Source organism: Oncorhynchus kisutch, linkage group LG17 (assembly GCF_002021735.2).
Source record: "Oncorhynchus kisutch isolate 150728-3 linkage group LG17, Okis_V2, whole genome shotgun sequence".
Lineage (NCBI taxonomy): Eukaryota > Metazoa > Chordata > Actinopteri > Salmoniformes > Salmonidae > Oncorhynchus > Oncorhynchus kisutch.
Window position 1 is genome coordinate 16,362,154 of NC_034190.2, and position 24,108 is coordinate 16,386,261.

General features: G+C 47.9%; 1 protein-coding gene across 2 annotated transcripts; it reads left to right on the forward strand.

Moving 5' to 3' along the window:
* The first annotated feature begins 4 nt into the window (after positions 1–4).
* On the forward strand, positions 5–24,108 carry LOC109908506 (DNA-binding protein SATB1). 2 transcript variants are annotated; one of them, XM_031795208.1, is made up of 12 exons: positions 5–546; positions 1,266–1,512; positions 1,793–1,978; positions 2,180–2,306; positions 3,102–3,225; positions 11,872–11,983; positions 12,141–12,685; positions 17,235–17,444; positions 17,550–17,621; positions 17,857–18,345; positions 22,525–22,722; positions 22,887–24,108. In XM_031795208.1, the coding sequence occupies exons 2-12, from the start codon at positions 1,293–1,295 to the stop codon at positions 23,658–23,660; spliced, it is 3,057 nt and encodes a 1,018-aa protein (XP_031651068.1). In that variant the 5' UTR covers positions 5–546; positions 1,266–1,292; the 3' UTR covers positions 23,661–24,108. The 2 variants fall into 2 exon arrangements, with proteins under 2 accessions (XP_031651068.1, XP_031651070.1); XM_031795210.1 differs by lacking the exon at positions 5–546 and having other exon boundaries at positions 1,224–1,512.

Sequence of the window (24,108 nt, forward strand, 5' to 3'; positions counted from 1 at the left end):
CTGTAGGTAGGTGGCCGTTGGATCCATGCAGTGTGTGTGTGAGAGAGAGATGAGAGAGCGAGCACATGTGTTTGTCTGCCAATAGCCTACTGCAGAAGAGCGAGCTGCTTCACACGGTTGAAACTGTCTGATGACTGCATTGACTAGCATACAACTGAACTCACCGTGTATTGGTCGCTTCACCAGTTTTTCAACGGAATCCTTGTAGCATACCAGCTGGTCTGTAGCCTAATTCCGTGAACAGTCTCTGTCACTGTGGATTGCTTTGACTGATATCCCGGTTAGACCACCGATAGACTCGTTTTATTCCGTTGCTGGTTGAAAAGGTCCGAACGCGTGCAGCCAGCAAGGAACGACGGGGTATGTTGCTACGTAGCTTATATGATATAGACACAATAGACCGACGACTAGTGTAAAAGAGAGAGATGAGGTGATGTTCTGACTCACTGAGACAGCGTGGACATAAATCAAGACGAGGAACTCTATTCTTGTACTACCTACGGCATATCGGAATCTCAACAGGAACCAGCAGCCAGCGGATGTCAGGTCTGTCTGACTTACTTCGATTGAAAATGTACATGTTTTTATGGATATACCAGTAGGCTGCCTGAGATAAATGCGATGGAGATTGGGGAATTTATTTGTGTTGATATTCACAATTCGTCAATCATGGACGACGTGCAAATATGACAACTGACATAACGTTTGACTCTAAAACTTTCCCCAGTCAGTGACGGGACGATTTGTTGCCGCGCGTCTTTTGTGGAATGAATAGGGGGTCAAGGCGCGCAGCATCAATGTCTTCATATAGACACTGTTCAAGGTCCAACTGCAAACGTTCCCTAATGAACTCAAATACTCTCTTTCAAATAAAATAAAATCCAATTTTATTGGTCACATACACATGGTTAGCAGATGTTTTTGGTCACATACACATGGTTAGCAGATGTTTTTGGTCACATACACATGGTTAGCAGATGTTATTGGTCACATACACATGGTTAGCAGATGTTATTGGTCACATACACATGGTTAGCAGTTGTTTTTGGTCACATATACATGGTTAGCAGATGTTATTGGTCACATACACATGGTTAGCAGATGTTATTGCAGTGTAGCGAAATGCTTATGCTTCTAGATCTGACCGTGCAGCAATATCTAACAGGTAATATCTAACAATTCCACAACAAAGTCTAGTGAATAGGCTCTCTCTCTCTCTCTCTCTCTCTCTCTCTCTCTCTGGTGTTTGTGAGCTGCATCATTAGTGTGGGGATCACTCAGTCCCACATGTGATGGACCCCCAGCAGTGTGATGTGTCAGAGGGGTGTAACACTCCTGGTAATGGGGACCACCGGCCCCCTCCTGCCAAACTGGTCCGCCTGGAGTTGAACGGTGGCGGGGGCCCCTCAGGTCCACACCAGGGCAGGACGAGACAGGGGAGCCCAGGGGTCAGAACTTCGGCCCCCAAACTCACCCCACCCGCACCACAACCCAAGAACTGGCATAAAAGAGGTAAGACTGAAAAATAAGAGTGGCAGGGCGAGAGGGAGGAATGGGTGAATAGAGGGAGGAATGGGTGAATAGAGGGAGGAATGGGTGAATAGTAGGATTGTAAAATGAGAGGAATTTTCCAGGTAAAATTCCAAATGTACCAGTAAACTACTAGAATTTTTTTTAAATTTCAAGAATTCTGGGGAATTTGCATGATGCTTCAGCTTTTCATTTCCAATGCCCTCTGCTTCTATCTGGATGCTGTGAAATGATTGGCTGTGCTGTGTATCCGTCATCCCAGGAAGCCTGCTGCCTGTGCTGTGTTTGGTGGAGCACAGAGAGAGCCCGGTCCTGGCAGTGGAGGCTGAGAGGAGAGAGGAGCATGCAGAGTTTGTACTGGTCAGGAGAGACCTGCTGTTTAACCAGCTGATAGAGATGGCTTTACTGGCCCTGGGCTACTCTCACAGCTCAGCAGCACAGGCCAAAGGTACACACACATGCACACCAACACACACACTCACTCACACACACATACATTACTCATGGTCACACACACATACACGCACCCACACACACACACACACACCTTCTCTTCCTCCAGTGTCAGTGTTTGTAACACAGTGTTTGCGTGTGTGTGTATGTATGTGTGTGTGTGTGCGCACGCGCGAGCCTGTGTCTGTGTGTGTAGGTTCGATCCAGGTGGGTAGGTGGAACCCTGTCCCTCTGTCCTGTGTGACTGATGCTCCTGATGCCACAGTGGCTGACATGCTGCAGGACCTCTACCATGTGACCACCCTCAAGATCCAGCTCACCAGGTACACCATCATCTCTTGTGGACAGACATACGTAACATAAACAGTATCTTAACATCTGTCTGCAGACTATGGGATGGGACAACTAACGAGGAACATTGTTCCAGTGCACTGGTTTTGTGTCACTGGTTATTTGGATGAATCACAATTTCACAAGGCGCTGCATTATTTGAATTTCTGAAGAGGAGGGCACATGTGGCCCATAGACTTCCAGGAGACATGTGGAGAGAGGGGGGGTGGAGCTACCAAAGAGGTTCTGGCACTTGCAATAGATACGTATGTCATACCTCCACCCCCAGCACCTAATCGAGTAGTTTAGATTCGATTTTTGTTTCTGGGTTGCCGCGATTAGGTAGACCAAGACAAAGCTTCTGATGCTACATCTATCAACCTGCTTTCAGTGGGGGTGTGTAGTGGCAGGAAATGGTTGGCGTGAAAATCTTTTTGGCTGCATTCGTGGTTCATGATATAATAATAACTCACCATTCTGAAAACACAGCAGATGTGTTGTGTGAAGTAATTAACTAATAACTACCACCAGGTGAGGCAGGCCGGCAGGCACATGCACGCACACATGCACGCACGCACGCACACACAGGCACATGCACATACACATACACATAGGAACACACACGCACAGAAACATGCAGTCAGCCAAAGTCTAAATCTGCCACTCCACAGGCGAGGGCCCCCACAATTTCAGACAGCTTCTTCATTCATTTGTCAATCTACTTCTTTTCTACCCTCTCTTCTTCTATCTCTCCCCTCTACCTCTCCGTCCCCCCCCCCCCTCTCTAGTTGTCCCATGTTGGAGGACCTCCCTCCAGAACAGTGGAGTCACTCCACAGTGAGAAACGCCCTGAAGGAGCTATTGAGAGACATGAACCAGAGCTCACTGGCCAAAGAGTGCCCTCTGTCCCAGGTACAACCAATGATTTATATATACACTAGATGACTGATAGGGGGCGCTGTGTTGAAGCCACAGCTTAGCCATCTTGGCACTCCCCCACCGAATATTTTGGAAGCTACAGAAATATATTTATTAATGTCTACACTCATTTTTGCCAAATGTATTATATTACAGACACCTTAATGCATACTTTTACGTGACCTAAACATAAAAATAAGAAATGAAAAATACACTGCTCAAAGAAATTAAGGGAACACTAAAATAACACATCCTAGATCTGAATGAATGAAACATTCTTATTAAATACTTTTTTCTTTACATAGTTGAATGTGCTGACAACAAAATCACACAAAAATGATCAATGGAAATTTATCAACCCATGGAGGTCTGGATTTGGAGTCACACTCAAAATTAAAGTGGAAAACCACACTACAGGCTGATCCAACTTTGATGTAATGTCCTTAAAACAAGTCAAAATGAGGCTCAGTAGTGTGTGTTGTAAAGGTTTTCTTCCTGGGAAGGAGAGGACCAAAATGCAGCGTGGATATTGTTAAGCATCTTTAATAAAGACGAAAACATAAACACTATACAAATACAAAATAAGAAAACGTGGCAAAACCGAAACAGTCCTAACTGGTGCAGAGAACACAGAGACAGGAACAACCCAAACAGTCCTAACTGGTACAGAGAACACAGAGACAGGAACAACCCAAACAGTCCTAACTGGTACAGAGAACACAGAGACAGGAACAACCCAAACAGTCCTAACTGGTGCAGAGAACACAGAGACAGGAACAACCCAAACAGTCCTAACTGGTACAGAGAACACAGAGACAGAAACAACCCAAACAGTCCTAACTGGTGCAGAGAACACAGAGACAGGAACAACCCAAACAGTCCTAACTGGTGCAGAGAACACAGAGACAGGAACAACCCAAACAGTCCTAACTGGTACAGAGAACACAGAGACAGAAACAACCCAAACAGTCCTAACTGGTGCAGAGAACACAGAGACAGGAACAACCCAAACAGTCCTAACTGGTGCAGAGAACACAGAGACAGGAACAACCCAAACAGTCCTAACTGGTACAGAGAACACAGAGACAGGAAACAACCCAAACAGTCCTAACTGGTGCAGAGAACACAGAGACAGGAACAACCCAAACAGTCCTAACTGGTGCAGAGAACACAGAGACAGGAACAACCCAAACAGTCCTAACTGGTGCAGAGAACACAGAGACAGGAACAACCCAAACAGTCCTAACTGGTACAGAGAACACAGAGACAGGAAACAACCCAAACAGTCCTAACTGGTGCAGAGAACACAGAGACAGGAACAACCCAAACAGTCCTAACTGGTGCAGAGAACACAGAGACAGGAACAACCCAAACAGTCCTAACTGGTGCAGAGAACACAGAGACAGGAACAACCCAAACAGTCCTAACTGGTGCAGAGAACACAGAGACAGGAACAACCCAAACAGTCCTAACTGGTGCAGAGAACACAGAGACAGGAACAACCCAAACAGTCCTAACTGGTGCAGAGAACACAGAGACAGGAACAACCCAAACAGTCCTAACTGGTACAGAGAACACAGAGACAGGAACAACCCAAACAGTCCTAACTGGTACAGAGAACACAGAGACAGGAACAACCCAAACAGTCCTAACTGGTACAGAGAACACAGAGACAGGAACAACCCAAACAGTCCTAACTGGTGCAGAGAACACAGAGACAGGAAACAACCCAAACAGTCCTAACTGGTGCAGAGAACACAGAGACAGGAACAACCCAAACAGTCCTAACTGGTACAGAGAACACAGAGACAGGAACAACCCAAACAGTCCTAACTGGTACAGAGAACACAGAGACAGGAACAACCCAAACAGTCCTAACTGGTACAGAGAACACAGAGACAGGAACAACCCAAACAGTCCTAACTGGTACAGAGAACACAGAGACAGGAACAACCCAAACAGTCCTAACTGGTGCAGAGAACACAGAGACAGGAACAACCCAAACAGTCCTAACTGGTGCAGAGAACACAGAGACAGGAACAACCCAAACAGTCCTAACTGGTACAGAGAACACAGAGACAGGAACAACCCAAACAGTCCTAACTGGTGCAGAGAACACAGAGACAGGAACAACCCAAACAGTCCTAACTGGTGCAGAGAACACAGAGACAGGAACAACCCAAACAGTCCTAACTGGTACAGAGAACACAGAGACAGGAACAACCCAAACAGTCCTAACTGGTGCAGAGAACACAGAGACAGGAACAACCGAAACAGTCCTAACTGGTGCAGAGAACACAGAGACAGGAACAACCCAAACAGTCCTAACTGGTACAGAGAACACAGAGACAGGAACAACCCAAACAGTCCTAACTGGTGCAGAGAACACAGAGACAGGAACAACCCAAACAGTCCTAACTGGTACAGAGAACACAGAGACAGGAACAACCCAAACAGTCCTAACTGGTACAGAGAACACAGAGACAGGAACAACCCAAACAGTCCTAACTGGTACAGAGAACACAGAGACAGGAACAACCCAAACAGTCCTAACTGGTACAGAGAACACAGAGACAGGAACAACCCAAACAGTCCTAACTGGTGCAGAGAACACAGAGACAGGAACAACCGAAACAGTCCTATCTGGTGCAGAGAACACAGAGACAGGAACAACCGAAACAGTCCTAACTGGTGCAGAGAACACAGAGACAGGAACAACCGAAACAGTCCTAACTGGTGCAGAGAACACAGAGACAGGAACAACCGAAACAGTCCTAACTGGTGCAGAGAACACAGAGACAGGAACAACCCAAACAGTCCTAACTGGTGCAGAGAACACAGAGACAGGAACAACCGAAACAGTCCTAACTGGTGCAGAGAACACAGAGACAGGAACAACCGAAACAGTCCTAACTGGTGCAGAGAACACAGAGACAGGAAACACCCACCCACAAAATACCCAAATAATATGGCTGCCTAAATATGGTTCCCAATCAGAGACAACGATAAACACCTGCCTCTGATTAGGAACCACTCTAGGCAACCATAGACTTACCTAGACAACTACACTGAACACAACCCCATAAATCTAATAAACCCCTAGACAAGACAAAACACAATACATCACCCATGTCACACCCTGGCCTAACCAAAATAATAAAGAAAACACAGAATACTAAGGCCATGTGTACATGTGTGGCCTCCACGTGCCTGTATGACCTCCCTACAATGCCTGGGCATGCTCCTGATGAGGTGGCGGATGGTCTCCTGAGGAATCTCCTCACAGACCTGGACTAAAGCATCCACCAACTCCTGGACAGTCTGTGGTGCAACATGGCGTTGGTGGATGGAGCGAGACATGATGTCCCAGATGTGCTCAATTGGATTCAGGTCTGGGGAACGGGTGGGCCAGTCCATAGCATCAATGCCTTCCTCTTGCAGGAACTGCTGACACACTCCAGCCACATGCGGTCTAGCATTGTCTTGCATTAGGAGGAACCCAGGGCCATCCGCACCAGCATATGTTCTCACAAGGGGTCTGAGGATCTCATCTCGGTACCTAATAGCAGTCAGGCTACCTCTGGCGAGCACATGGAGGGCTGTGCGGCCCCCCAAATAAATGCCACCCCACACCATGACTGACCCACCGCCAGAGGTGGGTTCTCCACAGCGTCTCCAGACTCTGTCACGTCTGTCACATGTGCTCAGTGTGAACCTGCTTTCATATGTGAAGAGCACAGGGCACCAGTGGCGAATTTGCCAATCTTGGTTTTCTCTGGCAAATGCCAAACGTCCTGCACGGTGTTGGGCTGTAAGCACAACCCCCACCTGTGGACGTCGGGCCCTCATACCACCCTCATGGAGCCTGTTTCTGACCGTTTGAGCAGACAAATGCACATTTGTGGCCTGCTGGAGGTCATTTTGCAGGGCTCTGGCAGTGCTCCTCCTGCTCCTCCTTGCACAAAGGCGGAGGTAGCGGTCCTGCTGCTGGGTTGTTGCCCTTCTACGGCCTCCTCCACGTCTCCTGATGTACTGGCCTGTCTCCTGGTAGCACCTCCATGCTCTGGACACTACGCTGACAGACACAGCAAACCTTCTTGCCACAGCTGCATTGATGTGCCATCCTGGATGAGCTGCACTACCTGAGCCACTTGTGTGGGTTGTAGACTCCGTCTCATGCTACCACTAGAGTGAAAGCACCGCCAGCATTCAAAAGTGACCAAAACATCAGCCAGGAAGCATAGGAACTGAGAAGTGGTCTGTGGTCACCACCTGCAGAACCACTCCTTTATTGGGGATGTCTTGCTAATTGCCTATAATTTCCACCTGTTGTCTATTCCATTTGCACAACAGCATGTGAAATGTATTGTCAATCAGTGTTGCTTCCTAAGTGGACAGTTTGATTTCACAGAAGTGTGATTGACTTGGATTGACTTTTTTGAGCAGTATATATATAACAAAACAAAAAATTCCTTAAAGTATATTTTTTGAGATTACTAATGTTACTGTCCCCAATCAAAAAAAAAATACTTAATTTTGTCCAACACACACACACACACAGGCATAAACACGTACACACACACACACTCACTCACACAGGCCTAAACACGTACATACACGCACACACACTCACATATGCACAAACACGTACACACACACACAAACACACACAGGCCTAACCACGTACATACTCACACACACAGGCACAAACACGTACACACACGCACACAAACACACACACACACACAGGCATAAACACATAAATACACACACAAACAAACACACACACACACATAGGCATAAACACGTACACACACACACACACTCACGCACGAACACGCGCACACACAAACAGGCCTAAACACGTGCACGGATTGCTGAGACAAATAAGGTTTGCGGGCAGAGAGAGATATAAGGGATGTTTATCTTTTAATAGGGATAGGCGTCCCGTCAACGGGGCAGTTGTAAATCATGCAGCGCCGTGTGTCACGATCGCAGATGTCAGAGAAACAACAAATGTCGGTACATATAAGTGTCTTATATCGGCTGAAAGCTTAAATTCTTGTTAATATAACTGCACCGTCCAATTTACAGTAGCTATTACTGCGAAAAAATGCCATGCTACTGTTTGAGGAGAGCTCCTAACAACAAAACACTTTTTTCACCGCGACAGGTTTGATAAATTCACCTCTGAAGGTGAAATGTGTACTTACATACTGAAATCTTGCTCTGATTTATCATCCCAAGGGTCCCAGAGATAACATGAAGTGTCGTTTTGTTAGATAAAATCCTATTTCATATCCTAAAAAGGTCCATATAGCACAATCGATTTTGTATTTCCACACGTTCAATTTGCAAAGAAAGGAATCTGTGAAAATCTAACCCTAATGTTGTTTCAACCAGTCAAATTACATTCAAATGTATTCCTCAGAGATCCTAGAATGTAACCAGACTTACCTATATCATTACGAGTGTAGTATATCCTATAGGACACCATTTCAAAGATGGTGGTAGAATAATTTTTTTTAAAACGGTAGATTTTTTCTTTGTATGTTCTTCTACCAGATCTATTGTGTTATATTATCCGACATTCAATTCAAATGTCCACATGTGTTTCCTTTCAAATGGTACCAAGAATATGCATATCCTTGCTTCAGGGCCTGAGCTACAGGCAGTTAGATTTGGGTATGTCATTTTAGGCTCTGCTGGCACATACTATACCACTGTACCCTTCTGCTACTGTCTGTCTCTTCCTAGTCAATCTCTGTCTTTGTCTTTCTTTCTGTGTGTGTTTCTCCTACTTGTTGCATGCCCAGCCTTTAGCTCAGCGGGCTAAAACAGCCTTGTAACAGGCAGGCAGGTGACCCAAGTTTGAACCCAGTCGGCCACACATGCACAGCATTTCACTCACACACACACACACACACACACACACACACACACACACACACACACACACACACACACTTGTTACTGTGAAGGAACACAGCGTAGAGGCACCTGCTGTTGGAGAACAGATGGATGTGTGTTGTGAATATTTATAACAATCAAAATAGTCTGTCTGTTACTCACCCTGAGAGCAACAACTACAGCCTCAGTCTAATAAACAGACATTCTCTCTCTCTTTATTTTTATGTTTGCTCCCCCTCCCGTCTTTCTAGCTCATTCTCTCCCTCCAACTGTCTCCCTCTCTCTGACTCTGCCCCCCCTCCCTTAATTCAATGGGCTTTATTGGCTTTGAAACATATGTTTACATTGCCAAAGGAAGTGGAATAAAGAAAAGTTTCTCTCTCTCTCTCTCTCTCTCTCTCTCTCTCTCTCTCTCTCTCTCTCTCTCTCTCTCTCTCTTTCTCAGATTAGAATAAATATGAAGTGATTAAAGGTGTAATCAGATGTTAAAATGACACAGGATTGTCTTGAGGGATTAACTTCAGCATCCATTTCTTAAATGACTGATGACACCTAGATGAGGTAGCATACACACACACACACACACACACACACACACACACACACACACACACACACACACACACACACACACACACACACACACTCATCTGTCTTTATTAAAGAGTTTACCTGCGGGTGTGTTTTAATAACCCCGGTCTGAATCCGTTATCATCAAACATTCTATGTTCAGCTGAGACACACACACACCCAGGGAGAGAAATGGAGTCTGTTAAAACTAAGACAAAATGAGAGACAGAGCGATTATTTAAAATGTGAATTGTTACTTATTTGTCGCTTTTATTGAAACTGATGTATAATAAGTTATTTCTGACTTCAAGTGCAATTATTGCCCAGTTCTTGAGCTCTGTTGCCAAGAGGAAAATAGACTGGGCCTCAGGCTAGCATATGTACAGTATATAACATGCATTCTATTTAATAGACTGGGCCTCAGGCTAGCATATGTACAGTATATAACATGCATTCTATTTAAAAGACTGGGCCTCAGGCTAGTGTATGTACAGTATATAACATGCATTCTATTTAATAGACTGGGCCTCAGGCTAGCGTATGTACAGTATATAACATGCATTCTATTTAATAGACTGGGCCTCAGGCTAGCGTATGTACAGTATATAAATAACATGCATTCTATTTAATAGACTGGGCCTCAGGCTAGCGTATGTACAGTATATAAATAACATGCATTCTATTTAATAGACTGGGCCTCAGGCTAGCGTATGTACAGTATATAACATGCATTCTATTTAATAGACTGGGCCTCAGGCTAGCGTATGTACAGTATATAACATGCATTCTATTTAATAGACTGGGCCTCAGGCTAGCGTATGTACAGTATATAACATGCATTCTATTTAATAGACTGGGCCTCAGGCTAGCATATGTACAGTATATAACATGCATTCTATTTAAAAGACTGGGCCTCAGGCTAGTGTATGTACAGTATATAACATGCATTCTATTTAATAGACTGGGCCTCAGGCTAGCGTATGTACAGTATATAACATGCATTCTATTTAATAGACTGGGCCTCAGGCTAGCGTATGTACAGTATATAAATAACATGCATTCTATTTAATAGACTGGGCCTCAGGCTAGCGTATGTACAGTATATAACATGCATTCTATTTAATAGACTGGGCCTCAGGCTAGCGTATGTACAGTATATAACATGCATTCTATTTAATAGACTGGGCCTCAGGCTAGTGTATGTACAGTATATAACATGCATTCTATTTAATAGACTGGGCCTCAGGCTAGCGTATGTACAGTATATAACATGCATTCTATTTAATAGACTGGGCCTCAGGCTAGCGTATGTACAGTATATAACATGCATTCTATTTAATAGACTGGGCCTCAGGCTAGCGTATGTACAGTATATAACATGCATTCTATTTAATAGACTGGGCCTCAGGCTAGCGTATGTACAGTATATAACATGCATTCTATTTAATAGACTGGGCCTCAGGCTAGCGTATGTACAGTATATAACATGCATTCTATTTAAAAGACTGGGCCTCAGGCTAGCGTATGTACAGTATATAACATGCATTCTATTTAATAGACTGGGCCTCAGGCTAGCGTATGTACAGTATATAAATAACATGCATTCTATTTAATAGACTGGGCCTCAGGCTAGCGTATGTACAGTATATAACATGCATTCTATTTAATAGACTGGGCCTCAGGCTAGCGTATGTACAGTATATAACATGCATTCTATTTAATAGACTGGGCCTCAGGCTAGCGTATGTACAGTATATAACATGCATTCTATTTAATAGACTGGGCCTCAGGCTAGCGTATGTACAGTATATAACATGCATTCTATTTAATAGACTGGGCCTCAGGCTAGCGTATGTACAGTATATAACATGCATTCTATTTAATAGACTGGGCCTCAGGCTAGCGTATGTACAGTATATAACATGCATTCTATTTAATAGACTGGGCCTCAGGCTAGCGTATGTACAGTATATAACATGCATTCTATTTAATAGACTGGGCCTCAGGCTAGCGTATGTACAGTATATAACATGCATTCTATTTAATAGTACTATATGTTGCATTGATCTGCTGTGGTTTAGTATTCATAATGCTTTTCCCTGCCACTGTTACGACTCCATCTTCTTCTATTTTTTTGTGTCTTTTGTCCCTCTCTCTCAGAGTATGATCTCCTCCATTGTTAACAGCACCTACTATGCAAATGTGTCGGCCTCCAAGTGCCACGAGTTTGGCCATTGGTATAAGCACTTCATGAATACCAAAGGCATCATGGGTAAGACTACAGGGGGGCTTAAAGGGGTAGTTCACTTATATTGATCCTCAATGCTAATGTTAGCAAATAGTAGCTTTGACTATTGATATTTACTCCCCCTCTCATTTCTGTTTCTCTTCCTTCATCCCTCTCTCCACTATTCTTTTCCTCACTTCAGAGATTGACAGCTTCTCTGACCAATCCCAAACGAGCTCCACACACCCATCAACCAAACAATCATTCCCAGGCAGCACAGCCGAGCAGGTCTGCTCCTCACCCCTCCCCTTTCCTCACGGGGGTGCCACCCACACTTCTGGGCGTAGTTGTCTGGCCCCAAGTCTCTGCCCCCCGGGGCTGGTGACCGCCCCCCTCAGCCCCCAGCTAGTCAGCCCCCAACAGATAGTCATGGCCCAGTTCCTCAACCAGCAGTATGCAGTCAGCCATATGCTAGCCCAGCAAAGCCTGTCTGTATCTGTTTCCACCTCCCCCCAGCAGTTCCTCAACCACCCCCCTGTGGGGAGGCCTCCCCCCTCCCTGGCCCTAGCCAAGGGCCTCGACCCCCTGCATCAGGCTGGACCACCAGGACCCGGGTCTGGGTCCCAGAGCCAGGTGTGTGGACCATCAGACATCTCATGTGAGATCTACCAGTGGGTGAGAGAGGAGCTGAAGAGAGCAGGCATCTCCCAGGCTGTGTTCGCCCGTGTGGCCTTCAACAGGACCCAGGTAGGACACAGACAGGGAGATAGGGGTACTGTATGTATGGGACTGTGCTGTAAACTAAGGGTTAGGGAGTAATTAGGGGGTGGGGTTAGTGAAGGACAGAGTGTTATGGTGTGTGTAAACTGTGTGCTGGTGTTATCGGATTGAGTGTGTGCGCGTGTGCATGGTGATTATAGCTCTTGGCATGGCCTTTGCCGCATTGTCTGTTCTGTGTGTGTGTCTGTGTGTGTATGTGTGTGTGTGTGTGTGTGTGTGTGTGTGTGTGTGTGTGTGTGTGTGTGTGTGTGTGTGTGTGTGTGTGTGTGTGTGTGTGTGTGTGTGTGAATACATGTGCTGGTGAATGTGTGTGTGTGTGCTCTGTCTGTCTGTGTGTGCGTGTGTGTGCCAGCTCTTCTCTGCAGTAGCAACTCATGCCAGTGGTGAAGCAGCTGCTGGGTCAGCTAGTCACTCTCCCTCAGAGAGTCTCTACCTCTCCCTATCTAATCACACTTACCCAGAAAGTCTGTACCTCTAAAATCACACTTCCCCAGAGTCCCTACCTCTCCCTCTCTAATCACTTCCCCAGAGAGTCTCTACCTCACCCTCTCTAATCACGATTCCCCAGAGTTCCTACCTCTCCCTCTCTAATCACTTCCCCAGAGAGTCTCTACCTCTACCTCTCTAATCACTTCCCCAGAGAGTCTCTACCTCTACCTCTCTAATCACTTCCCCAGAGGGTCTCTACCTCTACCTCTCTAATCACACTTCCACAGTCTCTACCTTTCCCTCTCTAATCACTTCCCTAGAGTCCCTACCTCTCCCTCTCTAATCACTTCCCCAGAGTCTCTACCTCTCCCTCTCTAATCACACCTCCCCAGAGTCTTTACCTCTCCTTCTCTAATCACACCTCCCCAGAGTCTCTACCTCTATCTCTCTAATCACACTTCCCCAGAGTCTCTACCTCTTCCTCTCTAATACATTTCCCCAGGGCCCCTAACTCTCCCTCTCTAATCACACTTCCCCAGAGAGTCTCTACCCCTACCTCTCTAATCACGCTTCCCCAGAGAGTCCCTACCTCTCCCTCTAATCACACATCCACAGAGAGTCCCTACCTCTCCCTCTCTAATCACTTCCCAATATAGTCTCTACTTCTACCTCTCTAATCACGATTCCCCAAAGTCTTTACCTCTCTAATCACACTTCCCCAGAGAGTCTCTACCTCTAACTCTATAATCACACTTCCCCAGAGTCTCTACCTCTACCTCTCGAATCTCACTTTCCGAGTCTCTACCTCTCCCTCTCTAATCACACTTTCCCAGAGAGTCTCTACCTCTACCTCTCTAATTACACTTCCACAGAGAGTCTCTACCTCTACCTCTATAATCACACTTCCCCAGAGAGTCTCTCCATCTCTAATCACACTTTCCCAGAGAGTCTCTATCTCTCTAATCACAATTACAAAGAGTCTCTACCTCTCCCTCTCTAATCACACTTCTCCATAGAGTCTCTACATCTCTAATCACAATTCTCCAGAGTCTTTACCTCTCCCTCTCTAATCACACTTCCCCAGAGTCTCTACCTCTCCCTCTCTAATCACACCTCCCCAGAGTCTTTACCTCTCCTTCTCTAATCACACCTCCCCAGAGTCTCTACCTCTATCTCTCTAATCACACTTCCCCAGAGTCTCTACCTCTTCCTCTCTAATACATTTCCCCAGGGCCCCTAACTCTCCCTCTCTAATCACACTTCCCCAGAGAGTCTCTACCCCTACCTCTCTAATCACGCTTCCCCAGAGAGTCCCTACCTCTCCCTCTAATCACACATCCACAGAGAGTCCCTACCTCTCCCTCTCTAATCACTTCCCAATATAGTCTCTACTTCTACCTCTCTAATCACGATTCCCCAAAGTCTTTACCTCTCTAATCACACTTCCCCAGAGAGTCTCTACCTCTAACTCTATAATCACACTTCCCCAGAGTCTCTACCTCTACCTCTCGAATCTCACTTTCCGAGTCTCTACCTCTCCCTCTCTAATCACACTTTCCCAGAGAGTCTCTACCTCTACCTCTCTAATTACACTTCCACAGAGAGTCTCTACCTCTACCTCTATAATCACACTTCCCCAGAGAGTCTCTCCATCTCTAATCACACTTTCCCAGAGAGTCTCTATCTCTCTAATCACAATTACAAAGAGTCTCTACCTCTCCCTCTCTAATCACACTTCTCCATAGAGTCTCTACATCTCTAATCACAATTCTCCAGAGTCTTTACCTCTCCCTCTCTAATCACACTTCCCCAGAGTCTCTGCCTATCCCTCTCTAATCACACATCCACAGAGAGTCCCTACCTCTCCCTCTCTAATCACTTCCCCAGAGAGTCTCTACCTCTCTAATCACGATTCCCCAGAGTCTTTATCTCTCTAATCACACTTCCCCAGAGAGTCTCTACCTCTCCCTCTCTAATCACACTTCCTCATAGTCTCTATCATTCTTATCACAATTATCCTGAGTCTCTACCTCTCCCTCTCTAATCACACCTCCCCAGAGAGTCTTTACCTCTCTATTCAAACTTCCCAAGATTCTCTACCTCTCCATCTCTAACCACACTTCCCCAGAGAGTCTCTACCTCTCCCTCTCTAATCACACGTCCCCAGAGTTTCTACCTCTCTATTCACACTTCCCCATAGTCTCTACCTCTCCCTCTCTAATCACACTTCCACAGTCTCTCCCTCTGTTTCTCTCCATCCCTCCATTATTCTTTCTCATCTCTCTATCACTCTCTGTCCATCTCTCTACATCTACCTCTCTATATCTTCTTTTCTCTGTCCATCACTTACTATCTTCCTTTCTTTTTATATTTCCTATATGTATTTCCACCTTTTATCTGTATCCAACTTCATGACGTCTCCATTTGACAGGTCTATACCTTGTTTTTCTCATTTCATTTAAATCTTTCTCCTTTCCCCATTTCATACCTTTCTCGCTCCCTCCCTTCCTTCCTCCCTCCCTCCCTCTGTCTATCCTGTCTGCTCCTGCAGTTAGAAGGCACTCACATTAATGGCTTCGAGAGAGACCTAGCCCACTGTTACTATTACCGTCATTATCACCAGCATCATCATGGGTGTCATTATAATGATCAAAGGCCGCAATTATAGCCACCTGCCCTGCATTTCTCTGTCGCTGTGACAACTGGGCTCTGCGAACAGGTAGAAGGGAGTGGGGCAGAGGAAGGAATGTCTCACCTGGGCAAGGTGCCAAGGAGTAGAGTGGATGGGGCTTGGAGTGTAAAGACCTTATTGGAGTGTGAAGGCTTAATAGCTAGGGTGTGTGTGTGTGAGGAGTGAGGGGGGTCTACATTAGAGGGGTATAGTCCTAACAAAATTACATATATTTTGGGTGGGAGGGAGAGCAGAGCAACCCCCTATTAGAGTCCCATTGTATGGAAGAGTGAGTGACTGCTGTACGAGCAGGAGCTGACAGATAACTTAATAAGGGACTAATCCGTTTATTAGCAGTGCTTTAGAAGGTGTCTGGAGTTGGTCATCTGCTATGTTGACTCCAGCACTGTAAAGGGAAAAACACTCCCTGTGAGGACGTGTGCTGTCTGGGTGGGTGTGAGTCTCTATGTTCAGAGGTTATCCTAGTCTAGACTAATGGCCTTCAGACAGTTTTAGTATGAAACTTGCAGGTTGATGTTTATTCGCTTTTTTAATGTTAGAGTTAGACATTAGGGTTAGCAGTGTGGTTAAGGTTAGAGTTAAGGTTAGGGTTAGGTTTAAAATCAGACTTTATGACATTGTGGCTGTGCCAGCTATTGACCACTCTACAGAGCTTCCTGCAGAACAACATTCATGACCAAAATGCTAACCTGCACAAAACTTTCCATTCGGGTTTTGTTTGATGGTGTTAATAATTTATCTTTATCATTGTCTATAAGTTTCTCTTGGCCTGGTCAACATTACAGGGCTGCAACCCTGGAAGTCTAACTTGCCAAGTGTGATACACTCTCATTCATTTAAATCAGGGGTCTTCATCTTTCTCTTGCCCAGGAGCCCCCACCCAGGTTGATGAAGTGATTCATGCTTTGCCTGGCTACACAAACTCCTTGCTCCAGCCAAACTCTACAACACGCCCATGGACATGAGTTCATTCTCCACAATGAGTTTGGATCTGAGTACCTCCCAACGAGTTCTAGAATGGAAATCCATCCTAGACCGTCTGATTGGTCCCAGAAACTGATGGGTTGGGCCAGAGCCAGAACACACGTGGGTAAAGCGGCGTGGAGAAAAATTGTCATTGGCTTTGATACTCTGATTAGACCAATCGCTGATGGCTTTGGTTTGTACAGTGCCCCTCGTCACCACAAATTACTTCAATGATGGCAATCTCAACCTGAAGTATGTAGCGAACGACAGAGCTGCGGAAGAATTCAGTTTGAGTCGTCAGGCAAATTCCTGCTCTGCTCATGCTAACAAAAGTTGCATGTCCAGTGTAGCAGCTGTTTTCACAACGTAGTGATTCTATTTCCATGGTGTGTATCTTGTCTTCATGTGTCTTTCTATCCTGTGTGTCAGGGCCTGCTGTCTGAGATCCTGCGGAAGGAGGAGAATCCTAAGAGTGCGTCTCAGTCTCTCCTGGTCAACCTGCGGTCCATGCAGAGTTTCCTACAGATACCGGAAGGTGACCGCGACCGTATCTACCAGGAGGAGAGAGAGAGGAGTCTGACCACGTGGACCATTATCAACCATTCACCCAACAACACTACCACACCTCGCCACACACAGGTCGGACAGACAGAGCGAGATGGAGTGTGTGTGTGTGCATGTGTGTGTGGGTTGAAGTTATATCTTGTTCATGATAGTCTAAGATGTATTCCTCTGATGTTTCAGACCAGAAAGGAAGAGGGAAACTTTGTTAAGGCTGAAGATTGGCCCTCCCAGGTTTCCATTGTATTTCCTAAAGTAAGCTCTCTCTCTCTCTCTCTCTCTCTCTCTCTCTCTCTCTCTCTCTCTCTCTCTCTCTCTCTCTCTCTCTCTCTCTCTCTCTCTCTCTCTCTCAAAGTGTAAATGCTTTATAGCCAAAGTGACAATGGCAACTTCTCTGCTAATCAAACTGAAATCAGAACGGAAATATCTTTACTAATCAAACGATACAGCTGTTTTAGTAACCACATCAACGCCTCTCTCCCCTCTGCAGGTGAGGCTGTCTCCAGTAGCAGTAGTAAACAGAGGGGTGAAGAGCAAGGGATGTGTTCTAGACAGAGGAGTGAAGAGCGAGGGATGTGTTCTAGACAGAGGGGTGAAGAGCGAGGGATGTGTTCTAGACAGAGGGGTGAAGAATGTGGGATGTGTTCTAGACAGAGGAGTGAAGAGCGAGGGATGTGTTCTAGACAAAGGGGTGAAGAATGTGGGATGTGTTCTAGACAGAGGGGTGAAGAGCGAGGGATGTGTTCTAGACAGAGGGGTGAAGAGCGAGGGATGTGTTCTAGACAGAGGGGTGAAGAGCGAGGGATGTGTTCTAGACAGAGGAGTGAAGAGCGAGGGATGTGTTCTAGACAGAGGGGTGAAGAACCTGGGATGTGTTCTAGACATCAACAGTTCTATCTATGAGGAGATCCAACAGGAGATGAAGAGAGCCAAGGTTTCTCAGGCCATGTTTGCCAAGATGGCTGCGTCCAAGAGTCAGGTATACACAAACACTCACACAAACACTCACACAAGCACAAAGAAAAGAGAGTATGGTACTCACTGACTGAGGGATACCTATGGAAACAATGCTAATCTTGCACTGAAACAGAAGAAAACGTTTATTACAGACTGATATTAGTAAGTGTGTAACACACACACATTTCCGCAAGTTCCTATAATATCAGATTTCGTATGTGATGTATGAATTTATGAAAACATCTTTACACAGAGCCAAGTTGGGCAGTAACCGGTTGTGTAGGAAATGATCAACTAGCAGCTGCTGTCTATGGAGAGCTCTGATCACCGCATCAGACAGTTATTGTTCTATAAATCACCAGTGTACACACACCCGCTTGCATGAATGTGCACACACCCATAAACACGCACATGTCACACACATGCGCACACACTTATACACAAACACACACACACTTGAACACACACCAAATGCGTGCCAACACACAGACACACTGGTGGTTCCATTGTGCAGGCAGAACCATAAGCTTGTTATTGCCTTTTGTTTTTGGATCATTTCCCTCTGTAGAATGGAGTGATTTCTGTCTTTCTCTCTCTGCTTTTCTTTCACTCTCTTTCTAGCTTCCCGTCTTGCCTGTTTGGCAGGCAGCACCATGGAGCTCACATTAGTGTAGGGCTGTTTGGCAGGCTGCACCATGTTGGAGCTCACATTAGTACAGGGCTGTTTGGCAGGCTGCACCATGGAGCTCACATTAGTGTAGGGCTGTTTGGCAGGCTGCACCATGTTGGAGCTGACATGAGTGTAGGGCTGTTTGGCAGGCAGCACCATGGAGCTCACGTTAGTGTAGGGCTGTTTGGCAGGCAGCACCATGGAGCTCACATTAGTGTAGGGCTGTTTGGCAGGCTGCACCATGTTGGAGCTGACATTAGTGTAGGGCTGTTTGGCAGGCAGCACCATGGAGCTCACGTTAGTGTAGGGCTGTATGGCAGGCAGCACCATGGAGCTCACGTTGGGCTGTTTGGCAGGCAGCACCATGTTGGAGCTCACGTTAGTGTAGGGCTGTTTGGCAGGCTGCACCATGTTGGAGCTCACGTTCGTGTAGGGCTGTTTGGCAGGCAGCACCAAAGAGCTCACATTAGTGTAGGGCTGTTTGGCAGGTAGCACCATGGAGTTCACATTAGTGTAGGGCTGTTAGGCAGGCAGCACCATGGAGCTCACGTTGGGCTGTTTGGCAGGCAGCACCATGTTGGAGCTCACGTTAGTGTAGGGCTGTTTGGCAGGCTGCACCATGTTGGAGCTCACGTTAGTGTAGGGCTGTTTGTCAGGCAGCACCATGGAGCTCACATTAGTGTAGGGCTGTTTAGTGCAGGGCTGTTTGGCAGGCAGCACCATGTTGGAGCTCACGGTAGTGTAGGGCTGTTTGGCAGGCAGCACCATGGAGCTCACGTTAGTGTAGGGCTGTTTGGCAGGCAGCACCATGGAGCTCACGTTAGTGTAGGGCTGTTTGGCAGGTAGCACCATGGAGTTCACATTAGTGTAGGGCTGTTTGGCAGGCAGCACCATGGAGCTAACATTAGTGTAGGGCTGTTTGGCAGGCAGCACCATGGAGCTCACGTTAGTGTAGGGCTGTTTGGCAGGCAGCACCATGTTGGAGCTCACGTTCGTGTAGGGCTGTTAGGCAGGCAGCACCATGTTGGAGCTCACATTATTAATGGGCTGTTTGGCAGGCAGCACCATGTTGGAGCTCACATTAGTGTAGGGCTGTTTGTCAGGCAGCACAATGGAGCTCACGTTAGTGTAGGGCTGTTTGGCAGGCAGCACCATGGAGCTCACGTTAGTGTAGGGCTGTTTGGCAGGCAGCATCATGGAGCTCACGTTAGTGTAGGGCTCTTTGGCAGGCAGCACCATGGAGCTCACGTTGGGCTGTTTGGCAGGCAGCACCATGTTGGAGCTCACGTTAGTGTAGGGCTGTTTGGCAGGCTGCACCATGTTGGAGCTCACGTTCGTGTAGGGCTGTTTGGCAGGCAGCACCATGTTGGAGCTCACATTATTAATGGGCTGTTTGGCAGGCAGCACCATGTTGGAGCTCACATTAGTGTAGGGCTGTTTGTCAGGCAGCACAATGGAGCTCACGTTAGTGTAGGGCTGTTTGGCAGGCAGCACCATGGAGCTCACGTTGGGCTGTTTGGCAGGCAGCACCATGTTGGAGCTCACGTTAGTGTAGGGCTGTTTGGCAGGCTGCACCATGTTGGAGCTCACGTTCGTGTAGGGCTGTTTGGCAGGCAGCACCATGTTAGAGCTCTTTGTTGTATCTTCTCACTGTCACTGCATGGCTTTGTGTGCTATTGCTGGGCTACGGCCAGGTGTGTGTGTGCCAAAGTAATTGTGTAGAGGATAAGAGCTTGGCACTGTCGCTACTTTCCCTCGCTGCCCCCTCCTCTCCCTCACTGCCTCCTCCTCTCCCTCTCTGCCTCCTCCGCTCCCTCGCTGCCTCCTCGTCTCCCTCTCTGCCTCCTCTCCCTCTCTGCCTCCTCCGCTCCCTCGCTGCCTCCTCCTCTCCCTCGCTGCTTCCTCCTCTCCCTCTCTGCCTTCTCCTCTCCCTCTTTCCCTCCTCCGCTCCCTCTCTGCCTCCTCCTCTCCCTCTCTGCCTCCTCCGCTCCCTCTCTGCCTCCTCCTCTCCCTCTCTGCCTCCTCTCCCTCCTCCCCTCCTCTCCCTCGCTGCCTCCTCCTCCTCTACCTCTCCGCCTTCTCCTCTCCCTCTCTGCCTCCTCCTCTCCCTCTCCGCCTTCTCCTCTCCCTCTCTGCCTCCTCCTCTCCCTCGCTGCCTCCTCCTCTCCCTCGCTGCCTCCTCCTCTCCCTCTCCGCCTCCTCCTCTCCCTCTCTGCCTCCTCCTCTCCCTCGCTGCTTCCCCTCTGCCTCCTCCTCTCCCTCGCTGCTTCCCCTCTCCCTCTCTGCCTCCTCCTCTCCCTCGCTGCCTCCCTCGCTGCTTCCCCTCTCCCTCGCTGCCTCCCTCGCTGCTTCCCCTCTCCCTCTCTGCCTCCTCCTCTCCCTCGCTGCCTGCCTCGCTGCTTCCCCTCTCCCTCGCTGCCTCCCTCTCTGCCTCCTCCTCTCCCTCTCTGCCGCCTCCTCTCCCTCGCTGCCTCCTCCTCTCCCTCTCTGCCTCCTCCTCTCCCTCTCTGCCTCCTCCGCTCCCTCGCTGCCTCCTCCTCTCCCTCTCTGCCTCCTCCTCTCCCTCGCTGCCTCCTCCTCTCCCTCTCTGCCTCCTCCTCTCCCTCTCTGCCTCCTCCTCTCCCTCTCTGCCTCCTCCTCTCCCTCGCTTTCTCCTCCTCTCCCTCTCTGCCTCCTCCTCTCCCTCTCTGCCTCCTCCTCTCTCTCTCTGCCTCCTCCTCTCTCTCTCTGCCTCCTCCTCTCCCTCGCTGCCTCCTCCTCTCCCTCTCTGCCTCCTCCGCTCCCTCGCTGCCTCCTCCTCTCCCTCTCTGCCTCCTCTCCCTCTCTGCCTCCTCCTCTCCCTCTCTGCCTCCTCCTCTCCCTCGCTGCCTCCTCCTCTCCCTCTCTGCCTCCTCCTCTCCCTCGCTGCCTCCTCCTCTCCCTCTCTGCCTCCTCTCCCTCTCTGCCTCCTCCTCTCCCTCTCTGCCTCCTCCTCTCCCTCTCTGCCTCCTCCTCTCCCTTTCTGCCTCCTCCTCTCCCTCTCTGCCTCCTCCTCTCCCTTTCTGCCTCCTCCTCTCCCTCTCTGCCTCCTCCTCTCTCTCTCTGCCTCCTCCTCTCTCTCTCTGCCTCCTCCTCTCCCTCTCTGCCTCCTCCTCTCCCTCGCTGCCTCCTCCTCTCCCTCTCTGCCTCCTCCGCTCCCTCGCTGCCTCCTCCTCTCCCTCTCTGCCTCCTCTCCCTCTCTGCCTCCTCCACTCCCTCGCTGCCTCCTCCTCGCCCTCTCTGCCTCCTCCGCTCCCTCTCTGCCTCCTCCTCTCCCTTTCTGCCTCCTCCTCTCCTCTGTTGACTAGTCGTTTGAACTGTAGTTATTTTATATAAAACATCAATTACAATGTTGTTTTCTGGTCATAAAAACAGAAGCTGTGTTTCAGTATCTTTACAAGAGATAGTATATTTTAGTACCTTACTTGAATGGGTTCTGAGAAGGTTTGTATTTCTATTCTATGGATTCTCTGACCGGGTTCTGATGTGGGTGTGGGTGTGTGTGTTCTGCAGGGCTGGCTGTGTGAGCTGCTGCGCTGGAAGGAGGATCCGTCCCCAGAGAACCGAACCCTGTGGGAGAACCTGTGTATGATCCGGCGCTTCCTGAGTCTGGCCCAGATGGAACGAGACGCCATCTATGAACAGGAGAGCAACACTCTACAACAACACTGTACAGACAGACTCACACAGCTAGTCAACAACAACACACTGGTCAGTCTACTCTGGATAGCCTACATACACGCATGGAAGCACACGCACACAACACAAACACAATTCTACAGTGTAAATGTACATGCATATATACACACTCAAATGTGTATATCATCAGCTCCCATTGGTTTGTTTGTAACTTAACATCCATCTGTCTCCACCAGCTCCAACGCCACTCCCCATTGCAACAACAACACCATCAACGAACACTGACCGCTCTGTCCCAGCTGCCCTTGCAGCCCCAGGCGGAGCCTCGCCTGCCGCCACGACAACCATCCACAGCATCACCAGCCGAGACTGAGGGGGGTAGGGGGCAACTGAGGACCTGGTGGGGAAGTAGTCTGGGTGATGGGAGGGAAGATGATATTACTGGCAGGGGCTGTAGGGGTTGGGGCCAGGGCAGGGTTAGGGGTGTGTGTAACAATGACAAGGAAGGGGGAGAGGGACGGTGGGCGGGGGGCAGACAGACTAACGGCGAGTGCGATGGTGGGAGTGATGGCGAGGGGTTTCGGGTGTCCCGAGAGGCACAGGGGATCCTGCAGAGCTTCATCCAGGACGTTGGTCTGAACCCAGACGAGGAGGCTGTCCACACACTGTCAGCCCAGCTGGGCCTGCCCAAACACACCATCCTCAGCTTCTTCCACAGCCAGCACCACAGCTACACTCACCAGAACCATAGACAGCACTACAGTGAGATCCAACACAACCAACATCCGAGCCAGGACCACAACCACAGAGAGAATCACAACCAACACCACACGGACCAGGACCAGCTCTTCTATAATGGAGCAGGCCCAACCCAGCCTAAGAGAACTACAGGGGAGGAGTGGACTGTAGATCTCGCTGGACAAATGGGATATGGAGCAGGAAGAGGAAATAGAGGGGAAAGGGGAGGAGGACGCCATTTTGAAAGAGTTGGATGTGAGCAGTCAGACTAACGCCGTCGCCATCCTAGAGGAAGAACAACATGATTCTAACCAATCTGAGACTGCCCAACCACATGACTCTGATGAATAACATGAGTCCATCCACTAGTTGTCCCCTTTAACCCAATGAGAAGGCATCAATTTGATAGACTCATCTAGCTCTGCAGAAAATAATATTAGCCTTTTCTGAAGAACTTTAGTAATGAATGATATGGTGTTATAGGTGTTTCCCATATTTGTAATGAAACATTTCAATTAAAGACTAACTGTGAAAATAAATGAAATTATGTAGTTATACATGTATGCAGAGTTAGTTTAAAGGCCCAGTGCAGTCAAAAACTAGATTCTCCTGTGTTTTGGATATATTTCCTCACTGAGGTTGGAATAAAACAGTGAAATTGTGAAAAGTATGATAATGCCCTTTCAGTGTAAGAGCTGTTTGAACATTTTTGCCTGTTTT

Excerpts from the sequence above, each read along its gene's own strand:
- LOC109908506 (XM_031795208.1), top strand. The coding sequence starts at position 1,293 with ATGGACCCCCAGCAGTGTGATGTGTCAGAGGGGTGTAACACTCCTGGT. Across the intron at positions 2,307-3,101 it reads CTCAAGATCCAGCTCACCAG|TTGTCCCATGTTGGAGGACC; the intron begins GTACACCATCAT and ends CCCCCTCTCTAG. Across the intron at positions 17,445-17,549 it reads CCACACCTCGCCACACACAG|ACCAGAAAGGAAGAGGGAAA; the intron begins GTCGGACAGACA and ends CTGATGTTTCAG.